Source organism: Phocoena phocoena, chromosome 4 (assembly GCF_963924675.1).
Source record: "Phocoena phocoena chromosome 4, mPhoPho1.1, whole genome shotgun sequence".
Classification (NCBI taxonomy): domain Eukaryota; kingdom Metazoa; phylum Chordata; class Mammalia; order Artiodactyla; family Phocoenidae; genus Phocoena; species Phocoena phocoena.
Window position 1 is genome coordinate 63,779,337 of NC_089222.1, and position 17,310 is coordinate 63,796,646.

Here is a 17,310-nt window from a genome sequence, read left to right on the forward strand (position 1 = left end):
AACCCACCCAAGAGGCCAGTTCAAATGGTACAACATCCCCAGCTAGCCCAGGCCAAGTACATCTCTCCTTCCCCCGGGGTTCCCAGGGCACTCTGGGTCCCATCACCTGCAGGTGTTACCTCGCCTACTGGACTGTGGTCCCTTCCTGCCGGGAGCCAGGCCTTATTCACTCTGTATCCCTGAAGAGCGTAGGCACTCAGCTAAAGCTGGACTGAGCCTGAAACAGAGGTGGAATCTCTTCTGAAGTGAGGTCTAGCTCAGCCCCAGATAACGGAGGGATGTGCAGACACTGGCCATAACTAGGGACTGAGCTGGCCTCCAGTAACCTCCCAGAAGTAAGCCAGGACAGCACCGGCCCAGCCCCAGTGCAGGCGGTGGGGAGACGGGGAAAGGGACAGAATGGCATTAACCAGTGCACACCTTGAGGGGTCACGTGAACCACTTTCCACACGGGACTAGCAGGGTAGGGGTGCTCGTCAGCACGCCAAAAGGAACGCCAAAGAGTTGTTCTGCGAAGAACTGGCTCTTTATAAAATAGTGTCTCCTTCACTCCGGGCAGCTCCTCAACCTGATCCGTGGTGCTCTGTGATCATCACTTCATCACATCATTGCTTTCAAAGTTCCCAGTGAAATTAAGGCTGGGTCACAATTCATGACACCAGATGCTACATAAAAAGGAAGTCAAGATACAAAAGAAAACCATTTATAAGAAAAAAATGTCTTAATTATAAGACTAATTTAAAAGTGAAGCTAAATCAGCAGACCACTGAACTGGTATGGTTGTTAGAGAGGGGTAGAAAACATCCACTGCATTGGAAAAAGGATCCATTAGACAAAAGTACAAAAGCTCAGCATGGATCAGAGGACGTGGCTTCCTGCCTGGACGCTCACACGGTGGTTTCTATTGTTTCGATCACTTCCAGATCAGACTGCGAAGGGGAGAGAAGGGTGCACTCGTCTGGTTCCCAGCTGCTCTCTGGACTGTAATCTTCCTCTGAACTCAGTTCTGCTCCTTCTTCTGTGTCCTCATCACACGACTCCACGTAGTGAGCCCCGACTGCATTGATTCCAGAGTCCTCAGAACTTGAGGGAGAAGAGCAGTGATCTATTTTTGGCGTATTGCTCTCTTTTGATATTAAGGCATCGTGTGCAGAGACCTCCTCGGGGCTAATTTTGTGGGAATGGGGCGCCGGCTGCTTCTGCACATAACACATCTTTCCATTAATACATTTCACCTGGTAGTTGTCAATAAAGAGGTCTGAGATCATACAGTACCTTGGTGAATCAGGGGGGAGGGGAGGCTGGAAGACAGATGCGAATTTCAAAAAGTGTTCAGTGAGGGACACTGAGATCTGAATGGTGTTTGTGGGTTCCCAAGGCCTTGCGGGAATCTCAGTGCTTGGAAGCTGTTCCACAGGGGTCATCGGCTGATACACGTATTTGCCTGTGGGGAACACAAAAAGGCAGCTGAAATCCAAGAGTATTACACACACTACATTAAGGTAGCCATAATGGTTTCTCTCTGAGGACTCAGAATGTTTTAAAAAATATTTCAATAACATCTCAGAAGAAACTAATCATAGAATCGTTAAAAACTGTTATAATCAATTAAAAATACAACACGGTACCATAACATCATGGTGTTTTCATCTAAGAAACGCAACACACTTCACAAATCTTAATTTATATTTGAGTCTCTTTAATGCCTCTGGAATAGGGGGGTGGATACTATCATCCTTATTTTTCAGACAACTTGAAATGATTTACCCATCATACTAAAATAAAGAATGTCCACATTATAGTATGGTAAAAACATACTGTAAAATAGTATAATATACCATAAAATTATAATTCCATTTTTATCTTTAATAATTATATGCTAATATGCTAATATAGTCATTTAAAATTTATCATCAGGATTATGGTAAGACTTTCACTCTTCAGGTTTCTATGTTTTAATCAGAATACACATACACACACACATTTAATAGGTAATGGCCTATAGCATTGTCCTGGTCACCCTCAGTGGCCAGGGTCAGGTGCAGGGTGTGAAATGATCTCTTTCAAGACCCAAAGCTCATCAGTGGCCAAAGCAGGAGATGTTCTCCCTGACACCAATTCCACAAGCACAACCTTAGCCAAGCACAGGCACAGGCAGATGCAGGGGGGTGACCTGCCAGATGTTTCTAGAAAACCAAGAAGCTTATCCCCAAACCTTCCCTCTGCCTAAGTGTTTCTCCCAGAGTTTATGTGGAAGTGAAACCTAACTGGATCTGTTCCTCCTGCATCTCTTTGCTCATTCTCTTTTTCTTCACTCAACAGTTAACAAAGCCTCCCATGTACCAAGTGCTAAGAAAACAGATGGAGATGACAATTGCCCAGTCTGTAAGCCTAAAATGATTTAAAAATAGAAATCTGGAAAAAAAAAAAAAAAAAACCAACAACAACCACAAGTCCCAGAGACAGAAGCCACAAATGGAGGCACCATCTTGGGTTTATTCCTAACGTAGCTGATTTATCAATCAGTCCATACAGTATCTTCTGCTCATATTTATGACACTGTTTTTTAACCTCAATGCTATTGCCATTTCAGATCAGATAATCCTTTGTTGAGGGGCTGTCCTATGCACTGCAGGATGTTTAGCAGCATCCTTGGCCTCTACCCACTAGATGCCAGTAGCACCTCCTCCCCAGGCTGACAATCAAAACATCTCCAGGGCTTCCCTGGTGGCGCAGTGGTTGAGAGTCCACCTGCCGATGCAGGGGACACGGGTTCATGCCCTGGTCCGGGAAGATCCCACATGCCGCAGAGCAGCTGGGCCCGTGAGCCATGGCCGCTGAGCCTGCGCGTCCGGAGCCTGTGCTCCGCAATGGGAGAGGCCACAACAGTGAGAGGCCCGCGTACTGCAAAAAAACCCCCAAAAAAACCAAAAACCAAAACAAAACATCTCCAGATGTTGTCACATATACCTGGAGGCAAAATCGCCCTCGCTGAGAACCACTGATTTATGACCTCCTCATGTGCATCTCTTTGCAGGCAAATCACCCACTGTGCTCTGCTCCCATCTGTTTTAGTTCTTAGATCGAAAATTCTAGGATAGGGATCACATTTGTAAGGAAAACTACCTTATGTTTTTTAAATAAGTTCATTAAGCATGGACGAATAGCAATTTTAGATCAGAAATGTGAACAGCAAACTGTGCCACAGACAGTGCAACATCTGATCTATTAAGATCAATCAAGCCTGCCTGTATTTTTTACCTCTGTTTCTTGACTCCTGTACAAAAAAGTAGGCTTAGATGCCACAATTTCTTTGTAACTAAATTACTCTAAAAATACACTCAGCTTCATTCTGGAGTGAGGGAATTCCCCTGGCAGTCCAGCGTTAGAATTCCGCACTCTCATTGCCAAGGGCCCGGGTTCAATCCCTGGTCTGGGAACTAAGATCCCACATGCCACGCAGCATGGCTAAAAAAAGAAATCATTCTGGAGTAAAACTGTTAAGCCTTTGGGGTCCCAGGTCTGCTTCCAAGCCTGAACATATTTCACACAAACCTTATGGTCTAACAAAAATACAAGCAAGAACTGTCATGCCTGCCTGGGAAATTGTTTAAAATATACTGGATTGGCCAAAAAGTTCATTCAGTTTTAAGTAAAAATAAAAGACATTTTTCATTTTCACGAAGAACTTTATTGAACAACATATTCACTAACCGATCCAACTTTTTGGCCAACCCAATACCAGGTATCTTCAATTCTGTTATCTGTAAAGGAAGGGATTACTCCTTGTCAGGCAAAGTTCAAGTCAGGCAAGTTCTAACGGCTTGGTAGGAACTCTGCATCCAAGCAGAGGGGCAAAAAAGGCAGACTTTCAAGCCGCCCCTCTGATCTGTCAGCCCCAGGATTAGAGAAAGATGAGTCTGGGCAGGGGACAGAAAAGGGACTGGGAGAATTTAGGGGACTCTACTCCCTTCTGTCCACAGAGTGGTGAATAAAACATCTGGAACGGAGGTTTGGTCTTTTCTTGGGTGGTAGACTGGTGGTTACTGGGTTCAGGAGGCTATGGGTGGCAGGCGCTCATGAAATGCTTGTCGCAGATGCTGATTAAGCTCATTCTGGCCCAAGTAACCTATGGTTTAGTTACCCACTGGTCACCGCATAAGAGGTTCCTGAGACCCAGAGGGCTCAGCGCTTTATCTAGTCCAAAGGTGGAAAGGATCCTGCAGCCTGACTTTGGGCCTTCTCTGACCAGCCTCTCCTACTCTCACCTAACCCCCCTTGATGCACCCACCCCCTTACCCGCCTTTGTGCTTCTTCAAAATTTGCTTTTTCTCTTCTTCTCAGTTGTTCTACCTCTTACTTTCCTCTCTCCTCCAAAGCACCATTTTTATTTCTTGAAGTGTGGTGAAAGTAAGAGAAATGCAGCTTGGAGAGAAAGGTATGTTGCATTCCAGATTACATTTTCTTCTACCAGTTACACCTATTAAACATGCTATTCAGAGCTGGAGTGACAGCCTGTTATCTGGTGATACTGAGATACAGATGCAAAGAGGAAGGCAGGGAAGAGAAAAGTAATAAAGATGGCCAGATGAGAAACACAGTTGAGTAAACATCTTTTAAATATCAATGATTATATAATACTGTTTGATTTGCTCATAAACATATAAATTATAAAACAAACTTATATCAAGGATTTAGTTTTGTAAAGAGTCCAGAGGTGGGACTTCCCTGGGGGTGCAGTGGTTAAGAATCCGCCTGCCAATGCAGGGGACATGGGTTCGAGCCCTGGTCTGGGAAGATCCCACATGCCACGGAGCAACTAAGCCCATGCACCACAACTACTGAGCCCGCGCTCTAGAGCCTGCGCTCTAGAGCCTGCAAACCACAACTACTGAGCCCACGTGCCACAACTACTGAAGCCTGCGCACCTAGAGCCCGTGCTCTGCAACAAGAGAAGCCACCGCAATGAGAAGCTGGCACACCGCAACAAAGAGTAGCCCCCGCTCGTTGCAACTAGAGAAAGCCTGCGTGCAGCAACAAAGACCCAACGCAGCCAAAAATAAATAAATAAATTTAAAATAAATAAATAAAAATGTGGTGTTCGTCTAGGTTTCCCCACTGTAAAGTTAGTATTTTTCTCTCTATAATATTAAGTATCTTGTGACGAGATATTTTGAGAGTATGCAAATACCCTGTTTCTCATCATACCGCCATCTAATTTTAGCATGCACAGGTGGATGTGGTCTGCAACAATCACTACTGTGGTATTTGCCAAATAGTGATTTTCTATTTACATCATTCCTTCTATATTTATTAATTAGAATTCTATCTAAGCAGGAGCTGCTCCTTCTCCCTCATTTATTTATGTATTCAATTATTTACCGATAGAAGCATGGACTCATATTTATTTTATTCTAGGGATTGTAATCCTTTACTACCATTCTTTATTTTGTTGCTCAAATTGTCCCAGACTTAGCTCTTGGGAGCTCCTTTAAGTTACCCCTGTGTCATTTCAACATGCCCCATATTTTTGGGACGACTTCCTCACGTTCTGGCGTCATAAGAAGTTACTGGCTTATCCTGTACTTCCCCTGCCCCAGTCCAGGAATCAGCCATTTCTCCAAGGAGCCCTAGCTCCTTTCTTACGAACTTACACATTCTTAAGCTTATTCTCAAAATACTCCTGTGAAGCAGAATCTTAGTTTGCTAATGACTCATTCAGCCACTCACAAAATTCATGCATATGAAAGTGAAGACGACACCTCATTACACTACCTAACACCCATTTTAAAAAATAATATAAAAATTAAAAATAAACTTCACAAGCGCATTAATTTATATGGAATCTTTTTCAAGGGAGCTCAAATCACATTCTCAATAATGAAACTGACTAATCACAATAGGTTTTTGTGATCACTAAGTGAAAAATAAATTTCATATATTCATGTTTCTTTTCAGGAAAGCCGGTTCAACACTACAGGTATTTCTCAACTAAAGGCCAATCAAAACCACTAAATAAGTAACTTAAACTATTCTTTCAAAGTCTTGGTTCATAATTTCTCTGATCGTTCTTCCCCATGGTGTTTAGCAACAATATGTAGTACATACTGTTTTTTTGGGTTTTTTTAACATCTTTATTGGAGTATAATTGCTCTACAATGGTGTGTTAGTTTCTGCTGTATAACAAAGTGAATCAGCTATACTGTATACATATATCCCCATAGCCCCTCCCTCTTGCGTCTCCCTCCCACCCTCCCTATCCCACCCCTCTAGGTGGTCACAAAGCACGGAGCTGATCTCCCTGTGCTATGCGGCTGTTTCCCACTAGCCATCTATTTTACATTTATATGTCCATGCCACTCTCTCACTTTGTCCCAGCTTACCCTTCCCCCTCCCCGTGTCCTCAAGTCCATTCTCTAGTAGGTCTGTGCAGACCTACATACTGTTTTCACCATGCCTCAATGAGACACTAAAACAGATTTTTGTTTTCATCCTGGTGGAAAGAAGGAAGGGACAGAGGGAGAGAGGGGAGACTTAATTACTTTCTCAAGCTCATGTAATAAGGCAGAGGTCAGTTCTAGAGCCCAAGCCCTGTGACATCCTATGTTCTTTCTTCATGAAAATACTCATTACTTAATGAATAAGATTTATCTAATGCTCGTATTAGTTTACACTGTCATTCTCTGCCATTAACTTCAGCTAATATTCCAATCTATAGCACAGTTGTATGTACATAGCAGATACATTCCCTAGTAGGAGTTTCTTTCTTTTGGTTGTAGAGCACAAAGGGAAGGCGGGTGGGGACTAACATAGAAAATGATTTATGTGGCCCCTTAAGCTACTGCATGCACTTTGTTAAACTAGTTTTTAGGATCAGTTGTGCATTTTGATTTTTAAAAAAGATCCTCTGGAGGGGAATGAGCTTTTTGCTTTTACAGATAGTTTTATGACCGTTAAATGTGTGTCCCCTTGACACATGAACTACACTGCTCTCAGGGAATGCAGAGTTATTTTAAAATTAGCCTAAGCAAAATATAATTAAAAAGGTAAATCTACTGAAAAAACCTGAGTGGCCTAAGGGAAACTGCATGCACAGTTCAGTTCTTTGATTTTATATACTGAATCACAAGTATGCTTATTTTAGTCCCAAGGGCATTCATTATATTGAAAATAATATTAAATATTCTTATTCAGCTATTTCTGCAATGTACATTATTTACTTAGTTGAGTAGCATATCACAAACTAAAAGCAAAAGAACCTAACATTTATTATAACCAATATTTTTTGTGGCCTTACCCTCTACCACCCTGCTCCACTGGCAGTAATATACCAGTATTTTTGTACTTCAATCTATGAGAACAATAAAGTTCATACATTGCTCAATATATTGAAGTCCCCAATCAGAAATTTATGCAAGATGCTAATTTCTTCATTTTTCAAATCGTGTAACCTTTAGTGAGGAGGAACATATTAATGTAAAGCAAAACCCCAGTGAGACAGAGCACCAGAGCATGGTTTATTTACTCAGTTAACAAATATTTATTGACTATTTACCATGTTTATACTACTAAATCAGATGCTGTGGGGAAATAAAAAGTACAATGTGTAGTCATGCTTCAAGGGGCTTCCAGTCAAACTGCAGGGAGAAGATAAAAAATAAAGTAAAAATAAAACACCAGTTGAGCAAAACTGTAAATATACAAGGGCATTCACCAAGCAGCGGAACAGGATTCCAGGCTTCACTGAAGGACTGTACCTGGCTGTTAAAAGACACACACCTGTGGAGTAGCAAGCGGAACTGCTCCAGGCCAGTTCCAGAGCCAGAATGTGTCAGCAGGCATGTGGGGTTCACAGAGTCGACCAAGAGAGCAAAGGAGGATAAAGCTTGTGAGGAAGACAGAGGCTGGACGGGGCTCAGAATGCAAGGCCAAAGTGTTCGTGTTTTGCTAACAATGGGGACCAGTGCAGATTACTGAGGAGGCAAGTAATAACAATAAAAGGGGGATTTCAGAGAATTTAGTCTGGTAAAGATGTGCAGAGGGACTGGAAAGAGAAGAGATGGGGGTTAAGGGGAGGCTATTACAGGGTTTCAAGCATGACATTCTGACCTGACTCAAGTCACCTGGCTCAGTAGAGGAAGGAACACAAGAGACATTCCCACGAAGGTGGCAGATCCTGGGGGTTCAGGGCAAGGACTGGGGCTACGTACTGGCTGTCCAACCTTTATCAAATTAACAGTCCCATGCTTTCCATTTCCTCAGGGTAAAGTGGTCAGTGCTCTCTATCTTTTAAAGCACTGACTCAATGTCTGGCACATTGTATAATTCTATTTTTGGTGTTGCTTACAGAAGACACCTGCAGGTCTCCAAGCCCCTCTAGAGGCTTCCCAGCTTTGCCTTTCTACTCACGTCCATTTCTATATGCTCCTCTCATGGGATGGGCACAGATAAAGCTGGTCTAAAGCACAAATCAGACTTTGACAATCAAGCTTCCACCCTCTCCCAGTTCGTTTTACACTCAGATCTGGAGTTAAGTCAAACTGGTAAGAGGGGGAATGGAGGAGGTGGAGGAAGTACCACGGAGCAGCCTGTGCAGAGCAGGAGCCCTCACCAACAGACCTCTACAGTCTGCACTGCTCTGGGCCACAATTTTGACACCCTGAAGTAGGGCAGCCAGTGCAGTGAGGGCTGCCTTAAAAATAACATTTCTAAAAGTTCCATAAACCAACGAGAGAGAGAAGCTGTTCACCACATTTACCAAGTTAGAGTAGCCAATGTGAAAAGAGACATGATGAAGCCTCTATCCTTTTTTAAACCATGTTTATTCCTACCTGAAGCCAAGTCTTCTGGTTTGAGGGACAGATACATGTAAAAAAAAATTTTTTTGTGTATTTTAATAAGTAACTACCACTGAAAAACTAGGGGTAAAGAGAAGTGTAAAATGCATCCCTCTTACGACCCAATTTGGGTCACACAAACATCTGTAAGCACCACAAGAAGAAAGAGAAGTATTAAGTTGTGGGGTATACACTATATAAGGTACAGGAGCCCAGAAAAAGTGAGGGCTGGAAGGGCTAAGAAGAGGCTCCCAAGAAACGGATATAAACTTAAGAAGGGCTAGGACCTGGACAAAAGAAAGTTAAGTGGCAGGCTTTGTGCAAAAGCCAGAGGCGGAAGTAGTGTGGGCTGTCTCAGGGGCAGTGGGGTAAACAGCCTTACTGGAACAGAGGGTCTCCTGCCACGAAACCAGTCTCATCACAGATAATCTAGAAAGAGAGCAAAACCCTTCCCTTGCCTAAGGAGACTGGATACCGTAAGAGCCACTCTGCTGAATAAACTGGCGCAATGAACTCCTTGAACTTGTAGACACAGACAATTCCAGTTGGGAAAGAGCCCCTTGTAGGGCCAGAGAGTTCGGAAACATCCAATAGGTAAGTCTGGCTAAAACAGGCCATAGTAAAAAAGGAAAAAAAAAAAAAAAGCAGAGAATGAGAACTCTCTTAGGCTTTCCAGTTCCTTTTAGGGCCAAATGAGGGTTTCATGGAGCGAATATCTCCACCTCTTTATCCTTAATCTCAGAAGTCCTACTTATCCACCGGGAGCTGTTCTATAGAGTTGGTTTTAATACAGTAATTGGTTAAAAAAGGGATGGCTGAGGGAGTCTTCTAAGGATGGTTGACTGAAGATGAGATGAAGCATGAAAAACCGTATGTTCAGAAAGAAGAGGAGGGCTGCTGACAGAGCACACAGAGACTCAACCACTGTGTATTAAGTGTCTGCACTTTGCAGTACAGGAAAACATTGGGAGAGAAGCCTGATGGAGGGAAAGAGGAATCAGTGAAAAGTGGCTGATTATGGATCACTGCAAGGTAAGGAAAGCTGTATGAGTGCCACCCCTTTTTTGTCTGAAGATGGATGACAATGATGATAGTCATTACCTTTGATTTCTTTATAAGAAGCCTTGACCTTATTGGCATCTTATTAAACCATCTCAGCCTCCTACCTTCCTCTGCAAAAATCATTAGTGGATGGGCTGAGTTACCAGACTAGCCAACAGATTTCTAAAACTTCAATTAGAAAAAATCTGAGAACAAAGAAACTCCCTATGGGAGGCAGCAAAAGTGGAGACGGAGAACATGAAGACTCTGGCGCGGTTTTCTGCCATTCCACTAACACACAGCTGTGTAGTTCTACAGATCCCAAATAAGTTACTAGCAGCCATTAATCCAATGGGCAGATAATCGTGACAGTCTAAAACTAAGGGAAGTAGTACAAGACATCTGTCACATTCATCTATTGATCTGGGAATAAAAAGTTCAGAAAATTCCCAAGAAAAGGATGCTAACCAGTCAACCTGATCTAAGAAAATTAAGATCTTAAACCATCTGTGCTTTTCACAGGGACTCAGTAGATACTTACTGAAATAAAACAATACATTTTTTTTGTTAAAGGTTATTTTTGTAAGGAACATGTCTGTGTTTAGTCAAGAACCTCATTTTTAAATTTATACAAACCAGTATGGCATTCTGGGGCTTTATTTTTTTACTAATCAGTCACAACAATAATAAAACACATTCTAAGTATCAATGAGATATAATTTAAAATCAAATTATTAACATTTATATACAAAAATTTATATTTCCCAATGGAATGAAAGAAAATATATTCACCATGTTTTTTCTTTAATCAGTTGTTATAATTACCTCTCATTTCTCTTGGACCTGTGATTAGGCCAGCCAACTTTAAAATCAGTGCCACTGGGGAAATCCAGAGTTAGGGGTAAGAACTTACAAATTTACTACTTACAGCTAAATAGTATCTCTACTTAACTATTCACTTAACTACTCTTGAATGGGGACAAGGAGGCTCAGATGATGGCACCAAAACTCAACTTGGAGACCTGTTCTTAGACAACCTCTCTTCATCATAATAGCTGGGTTGTAAAATACATGGAGAAAGTCACTTCACAGCTGACACTAAGCAGTAAAGAGGAAAAAGGGGCCCAGATTATTACGAGATTATAAATGTGCTAGTATCAACTAATGCCTCTCAACTCCAAGTTTTCTTTTCAATATATGTTCAGCCACAGTGAACAGAATTCCTTTAAACATTTTTCTTCTACACTGAGCAAGATGCTAAATTTCTCAGTAGAGAGCACTAGAGGGACACTACAGGAGGAAGGGGCTCTCATGTTTGCTGAACACAGGCTGGGGTGCGGGGGAATGAAATCTGCTGGAGGTCTGCCCCAGCCGTGAACCCAGAATGTACAGTTCCTTGGCAACCTTGCAGTTTTGGCCTGGCCTGATGATAGCCTTCCCATGGCCCTCTCCATGTGCAAACCAGCGTTCTGAAGGCCTTCTGCCTACATCATTCCCTCCTGCCTACCCAAGCCTATGCCACCTTTGCATACCCACGCCCTGAACTGCTCATTGCCCATGTCTTCCTGGCACTCCAAAGGGCTGCTTCCTGCTTGCCCAGCAAATTCAAAACAGTACAGCCTGGGCAAGGAGGCAAGGTTCTCTGCTATTCTGTGGGCTGAACTACACTTTCTCCAACAAGTTTTGAACCCCAGTCTTGGGGAGGCAGAATTCCTTGCACCTTTGTCCTTCCTGGGTATATATACTCCCTCAGCTCACAGGAAATACACAGAGTTTCCTTATATCCTTTGGTCACTTACTTCTTAGAGTTTTACAATTCTTTCTTTTTCTTTCTTTTTTCTCTTTTTTTTCTTTCCTTTCTTTCTCTCTCTCTCCCTCTCTCTCTCTTTCCTTTCTCTTTCTTTCTTTCTTTTCTCGCTCTCTCTCTCTTTCTTTCTTTCTGTCTTTATTTATTTATTTTCCCTGCACTGGGTCTTTGTTGCTGCACACGGGCTTTCTCTAGTTGCGGCGAGCGGGGACTACTCTTCCTTGCAGTGTGAGGGTTTCTCATTGCAGTAGCTTCTCTTGTTGCAGAGCACATGCTCTAGGAACCCGGGCTTCCGTAGTTGCAGCACACAGGCTCAGCAGTTGTGGCTTGTGGGTTCCAGAGCGCAGGCTCAGTAATTGTGGCGCACAGGCTAAGCTGCTCTGCGGCATGTGGGATCTTCCCAGAACAGGGCTCAAAACTGTGTCCCCTGCATTGGCAGGTGGATTCTTAACCACTGCACCACCAGGAAAGTCCAACAATTCCTTATATTAAACTTCCCCTGTGTAATCTACTACATGGTTTCCATCTACTGATTGGATATAAATTGATTCAATGACCAAGGTCAAAGTGTGGGATTTCCTGTAGGACAGGGGTCCCCAACCCCCAGGCCATGGGGGAACCAGGCCACACAGCAGGAGGTGAGCGGCTGGCGAGCAAGCAAAGCTTCATCTGCCGCTCCTCATGGCTCACGTTACTGCCTGAACCTTCCCTCCCACCCCCGTCCATGGAAAAACAGTCTTCCACAAAACCGGTCCCTGATGCCAAAAAGGTTGGGGACCACTGCTGTAGGTGGTACTGCCTGTCTACTGAGAATGCTTTAATATAAGTATAGTATTAAAAAATTAAGTAGTTTATATATTTGGAGCCTAGACTAAGACATTAAATCTTATGTATTAAAATATCCTTTAGATGTTTAAAACTGGACAAACTGATAAACAATTAAGTTTAATATTAACAGAGAACAATTTTATAAGAATGCATTCTAAAACTTATTTTTAAAAGAATATTGTTCGAGGGAGACCATCAAGATGGCAGAGGAGTAAGACGTGGAGATCACCTTCCTCCCCACAAATGAATCAAAAATACATCAACATGTGGAACGACTCCTACAGAACGCCTACCAACACTGGCAGAAGACCTCAGACTTCCCAAAAGGCAAGAAACTCCCCACGTACCTGGGTAGGGCAAAAGAAAAAAGAAAAATCAGAGACAAAAGAATAGGGAGGGGATCTGCTCCTCTGGGAGGGAGCTGTGAAGGAGGAAAAGTTTCCACACACTAGGAAGCCCCTTCACTGGCGGAGACAGGGGTGGCAGCGGGGAAGCTCTAGAGCCACAGAGCAGAGCTCAGCAACAGGGGTGCAGATGGCAAAGCGGAGAGATTCCCACATAGAGGATGGGTGCCGACAGCACTCACCAGCCTGAGAGGCTTGTCTGCTCACCCACTGGGACGGGTGGGGGTTCAGAGCTGAGGCTGGGGCTTCGGAGGTCAGACACCAGGGAAAGGACTGGGGTTGGCTGCATGAACACAGCCTGGAGGGGGCTAGTGCGCCACAGCTAGCCAGGAGGCAGTCCAAGGAAAAGTCTGGACCTGCCTAAGAGGCAAGAGACCATTGTTTCGGGGTACGTGAGGAGAGGGGATTCAGAGCACCACCTAAACAAGCTCCAGAGACGGGCGCAAGCCATGCCTATCAGCTCAGACCCCAGAGACAGGCGTGAAATGCTAAGGGTGCTGCTGCAGCCACCATGAACCCTGTGTGCAAGCACAGGTGACTACCTACACACCCCTCCTGGGAGCCTGTGCAGCCTGCCACTGTCAGGGTCCCAAGATCCAGGGACAACTTCCAGGGAGAACACACAGCACGCCTCAGGCTGTTGCAATGTCATGCCAGCCTCTGCCACTGCAGGCTCACCCCGCATTCCAATTATGACTACCGTACCCCTGCCTCTCCCCGGCCTGAGTGAGCCAGACCCCCTCATCAGCCGCTGCTTTAACCCCATCCTGTCTGGGCGGGGCACAGATGCCTGAGGGTGACCTACACGCAGAGGCGGGGCTAAAACCAAAGCTGAACCCCAGGAGCTGTGCAAAAGAAGAGAAAGGGAAATTTCTCCATGCAGCCGCAGGAGCAGCAGATTATATCCCCACAATCAACTTGATGAACCTGGCATCTGTGGAATACCTGAATAGACAACGAATCTTCCCAAAATTGAGGTGGTGGACTTTGCAAGCAACTGTAGACTTGGGGTTTGCTTTCTGCATCTGATTTGTTTCTGATAATTATGTTTATCTTAGTTTACTTTTTAGTGCTTGCTATCATTGGTGGATTCTTTTTTTTTTTTTTTTTTTTTTTTTAGCGGTATGCGGGCCTCTCACTGTTGCGGCCTCTCCCGTTGCGGAGCACAGGCTCCGGACGCGCAGGCTCAGCGGCCAGGGCTCATGGGCCCAGCTGCTCCTCGGCATGTGGGATCTTCCCGGACTGGGGCACAAACCCGTGTCCCCTGCATCGGCAGGTGGACTCTCAACCACTGCACCACCAGGGAAGCCCCTTTTTAAAATTTTTTACAATTTTTTTTCTTTTTTCTCTCTTCGTGATTGTGTATGCGTATGTTTCTTTGTGTGATTTTGTCTGCTTAAGATTTGCTTTTACCATTTGTCCTAGGGTTTTGACTGTTCATTTTTCTTTCTTGCTTTCTTTTCCTTGTTGTTTGTTTGCTTGTTTTCTTTTTATGGTGTGTGTGTGTGTTTATGTTTCTTTGTGTGATTTCTGTCTGTTTAGTCTTGCTTTTACCATTTGGTTTGGGGCCCTATCTGTTCGTTTTTTTGTTTTGTTGGGTTTTTTTCTTCCTTTTCTTCCAAGCTGTATGGCTTGCAGGGTCTTGGTGCTCCGGCCGGATGTCAAGCCTGAGCCACTGAGGTGGCAGAGCCGAGTCCAGGACATTGGTCCACCAGAGACCTCCCAGCCCCACGTAATATCAATCGGCAAGAGCTCTCCCAGAGATCTCCATCTCAACGCTAAGACCCAGCTCCACCAAGCGGCCAGCAATCTCCAGGGTTGGATGCCCCATGCCAAACAACTAGCAAGACAGGAACACAACCCCACCCATTAGCAGAGAGGCTGCCTAAAGTATTACTAAGTTCCCAGACACTCCAAAACACACCACCAGATGCAGCCCTGCCCACCAGAAGGACAAGATCCACAGCCACCCCCCCAGAACACAGGCACCAGTCTCCTCCACAAGAAAGCCTACAAAAGCCACTGAACCAACCTCATCCACTAGAGGCAGACACCAAAAACAACGGGAAATACAAACCTGCAGCCTGCAAAAAGGAGACCCCAAACACAGTAAGTTATACAAAATGAGAAGACAGAGAAATATGTAGCAGATTAAGGAGCAAGGTAAAAACCCACCAGACCAAACAAATGAAGAGGAAATAGGCAGTCTACCTGAAAAAGAATTCAGAGCAATGACAGTAAAGATGATCCAAAACCTTGGAAATAGAATGGAGAAAATACAAGAAATGTTTATCGAAGACCTAGAAGAACTAAAGAGCAAACAAACAATGATGAACACCAGAATAAATGAAATTAAAAGTTCTCTAGAAGGAGTCAATAGCAGAACAACTGAGGCAGAAGAATGGATAAGTGACCTGGAAGATAAAATACTGGAAATAACTGTCACAGAACAGAATAAAGAAAAAAGAATGAAAAAAATTGAGGATGGTCTCAGAGACCTCTGGGACAACATTAAATGCACCAACATTCAAATAATAGGGGTCCCAGAAGAAGAAGAGAAAGAGAAAGGAGCTGAAAAATATTTGAAGAGATTATAAGTTGAAAACTTCCCTAATATGGGAAAGGAAATAGTCAATCAAGTCCAGGAAGCGCAGAGAGTCCCACACAGGATAAACCCAAGGAGAAACATGCCAAGACACATAGTAATCAAACTATGAAAAATTAAATACAAAGAAAACAGATTAAAAGCAGCAAGGGAAAAGCAACAGATAACATACAACAGAATCTCCATAAGTTTAACAGCTGATCTTTCAGCAGAAACTGCAAGCCAGAAGGGAGTGGCATGGTATACCCAAAGTGATGAAAGGGAAAAACCTACAACCAAGATTACCCAGCAAGGATCTCATTCAGATGTGATGGAGAAATTAAAACCTTTTCAGGAAAGCAAAAGTTAAGAGAATTCAGCACCACCAAACCAGCTTTACAACAAATGCTAAAGGAACACAAGAGAAGGAAAAGACCTACAACAACAAACCCAAAACAATTCAGAAAATGGTAATAGGAACATACATACTACCTTAAACGTAAATGGATTAAATGCTCCCACCAAAAGACACTGACTGGCTGAATGGATACAAAAATAAGATGCATATATACGTTGTCTACAAGAGATCCACTTCAGACCTACGGACACATACAGACTGCAAGAGAGGGAATGGAAAAAAATATGCCATGCAAATGGAAATCAAAAGAAAGCTAGAGTAGCAATACTCATATCAGACAAAAAATAGACTTTAAAACAAAGACTATTACAAGAGACAAAGAAGGACTCTACATAATGATCTATGGTTCAATCCAAGAAAAAGATATAACAATTGTAAATATTTATGCATCCAGGCTTCCCTGGTGGTACTGTGGTTAAGAATCTGCCTGCCAATGCATGAGACACGGGTTCAACACCTGGTCAGGGAAGATCCCACATGCCAGGAAGCAACTAAGCCCATGCAAGACAACTACTGAGCCTGCACTCTAGAGCTCGCAAGCCACAACTACTGAGCCCACGTGCCACAACTACTGAAGCCTTTGAGCCTAGAGCCCATGCTCTGCAATAAGAGAAACCACCACAAAGAGAAGCCAGCTCACCGCAACGAAGAGTAGGCCCCACGTGCCGCAATTAAGGAAAGGCCTACGCGCAGCAACAAAGACCCAGTGCAGCCATAAATAAATAAATAAATAATTTTTAAAAATCTTTATGCACCCAACATAGCAGCACCTCAATAGCTAAGACAAATGCTAACAGCCATGAAAGGGGAAATCAACAGTAACACAATAATAGCAGGGGACATTAACACCCCACTTTCACCAATGGACAGATCATCCAAAATGAAAATAAACAAGGAGGGACTTACCTCGTGGTGCAGTGGTTGAGAATCCATCTGCCAATGCAGGGGACACGTGTTTGAGCATGGGCTGGGAAGATCCCACATGCTGTGGAGCAACTAAGCCTGTGCGCCACAACTACTGAGCCTGTGCTCTAGAGCCTGTGAGCCGAAACTACTGAGTGCATGTGCCGCAACTACTGAAACCCACGAGCCTAGAGCCCGTGCTCCGCAACAAGAGAAGCCACAGCAATGAGAAGCCCATGCACCGCAATGAAGAGTAGCCCCCATTCACTGCCACTAGAGAAAACCAGTGCATAGCAACAAAGACCCAATGCAGCCATAAATTCATTAATTAATTAAGGAAACACAAGCTTTAAATGACACATTAGACGAGATGGACTTGATATTTATAGGACATCCTATCCAAAAACAACACAATACACTTTCTTCTCAAGTGCTCATGGAACATTCTCCAGGATAGTTCATATATTGGGTCACAAATCAAGCCTTGG

The 17,310-nt window shown here is 43.7% G+C and overlaps 1 protein-coding gene across 1 annotated transcript in view; it reads right to left on the bottom strand.

Annotated features, from left to right (window-relative positions):
- Positions 1 to 533: 533 nt before the first annotated feature.
- Positions 534 to 17,310, bottom strand: part of C4H3orf70 (chromosome 4 C3orf70 homolog) — a 101,869-nt gene continuing 85,092 nt past the window's right edge. Inside the window, exon 2 of the mRNA XM_065876979.1 lies at positions 534 to 1,444. Within this exon, the coding sequence (XP_065733051.1) occupies positions 888 to 1,444 (557 nt within the window). The 3' untranslated portion in view covers positions 534 to 887. The remainder of the gene's footprint in view (positions 1,445 to 17,310) is intronic.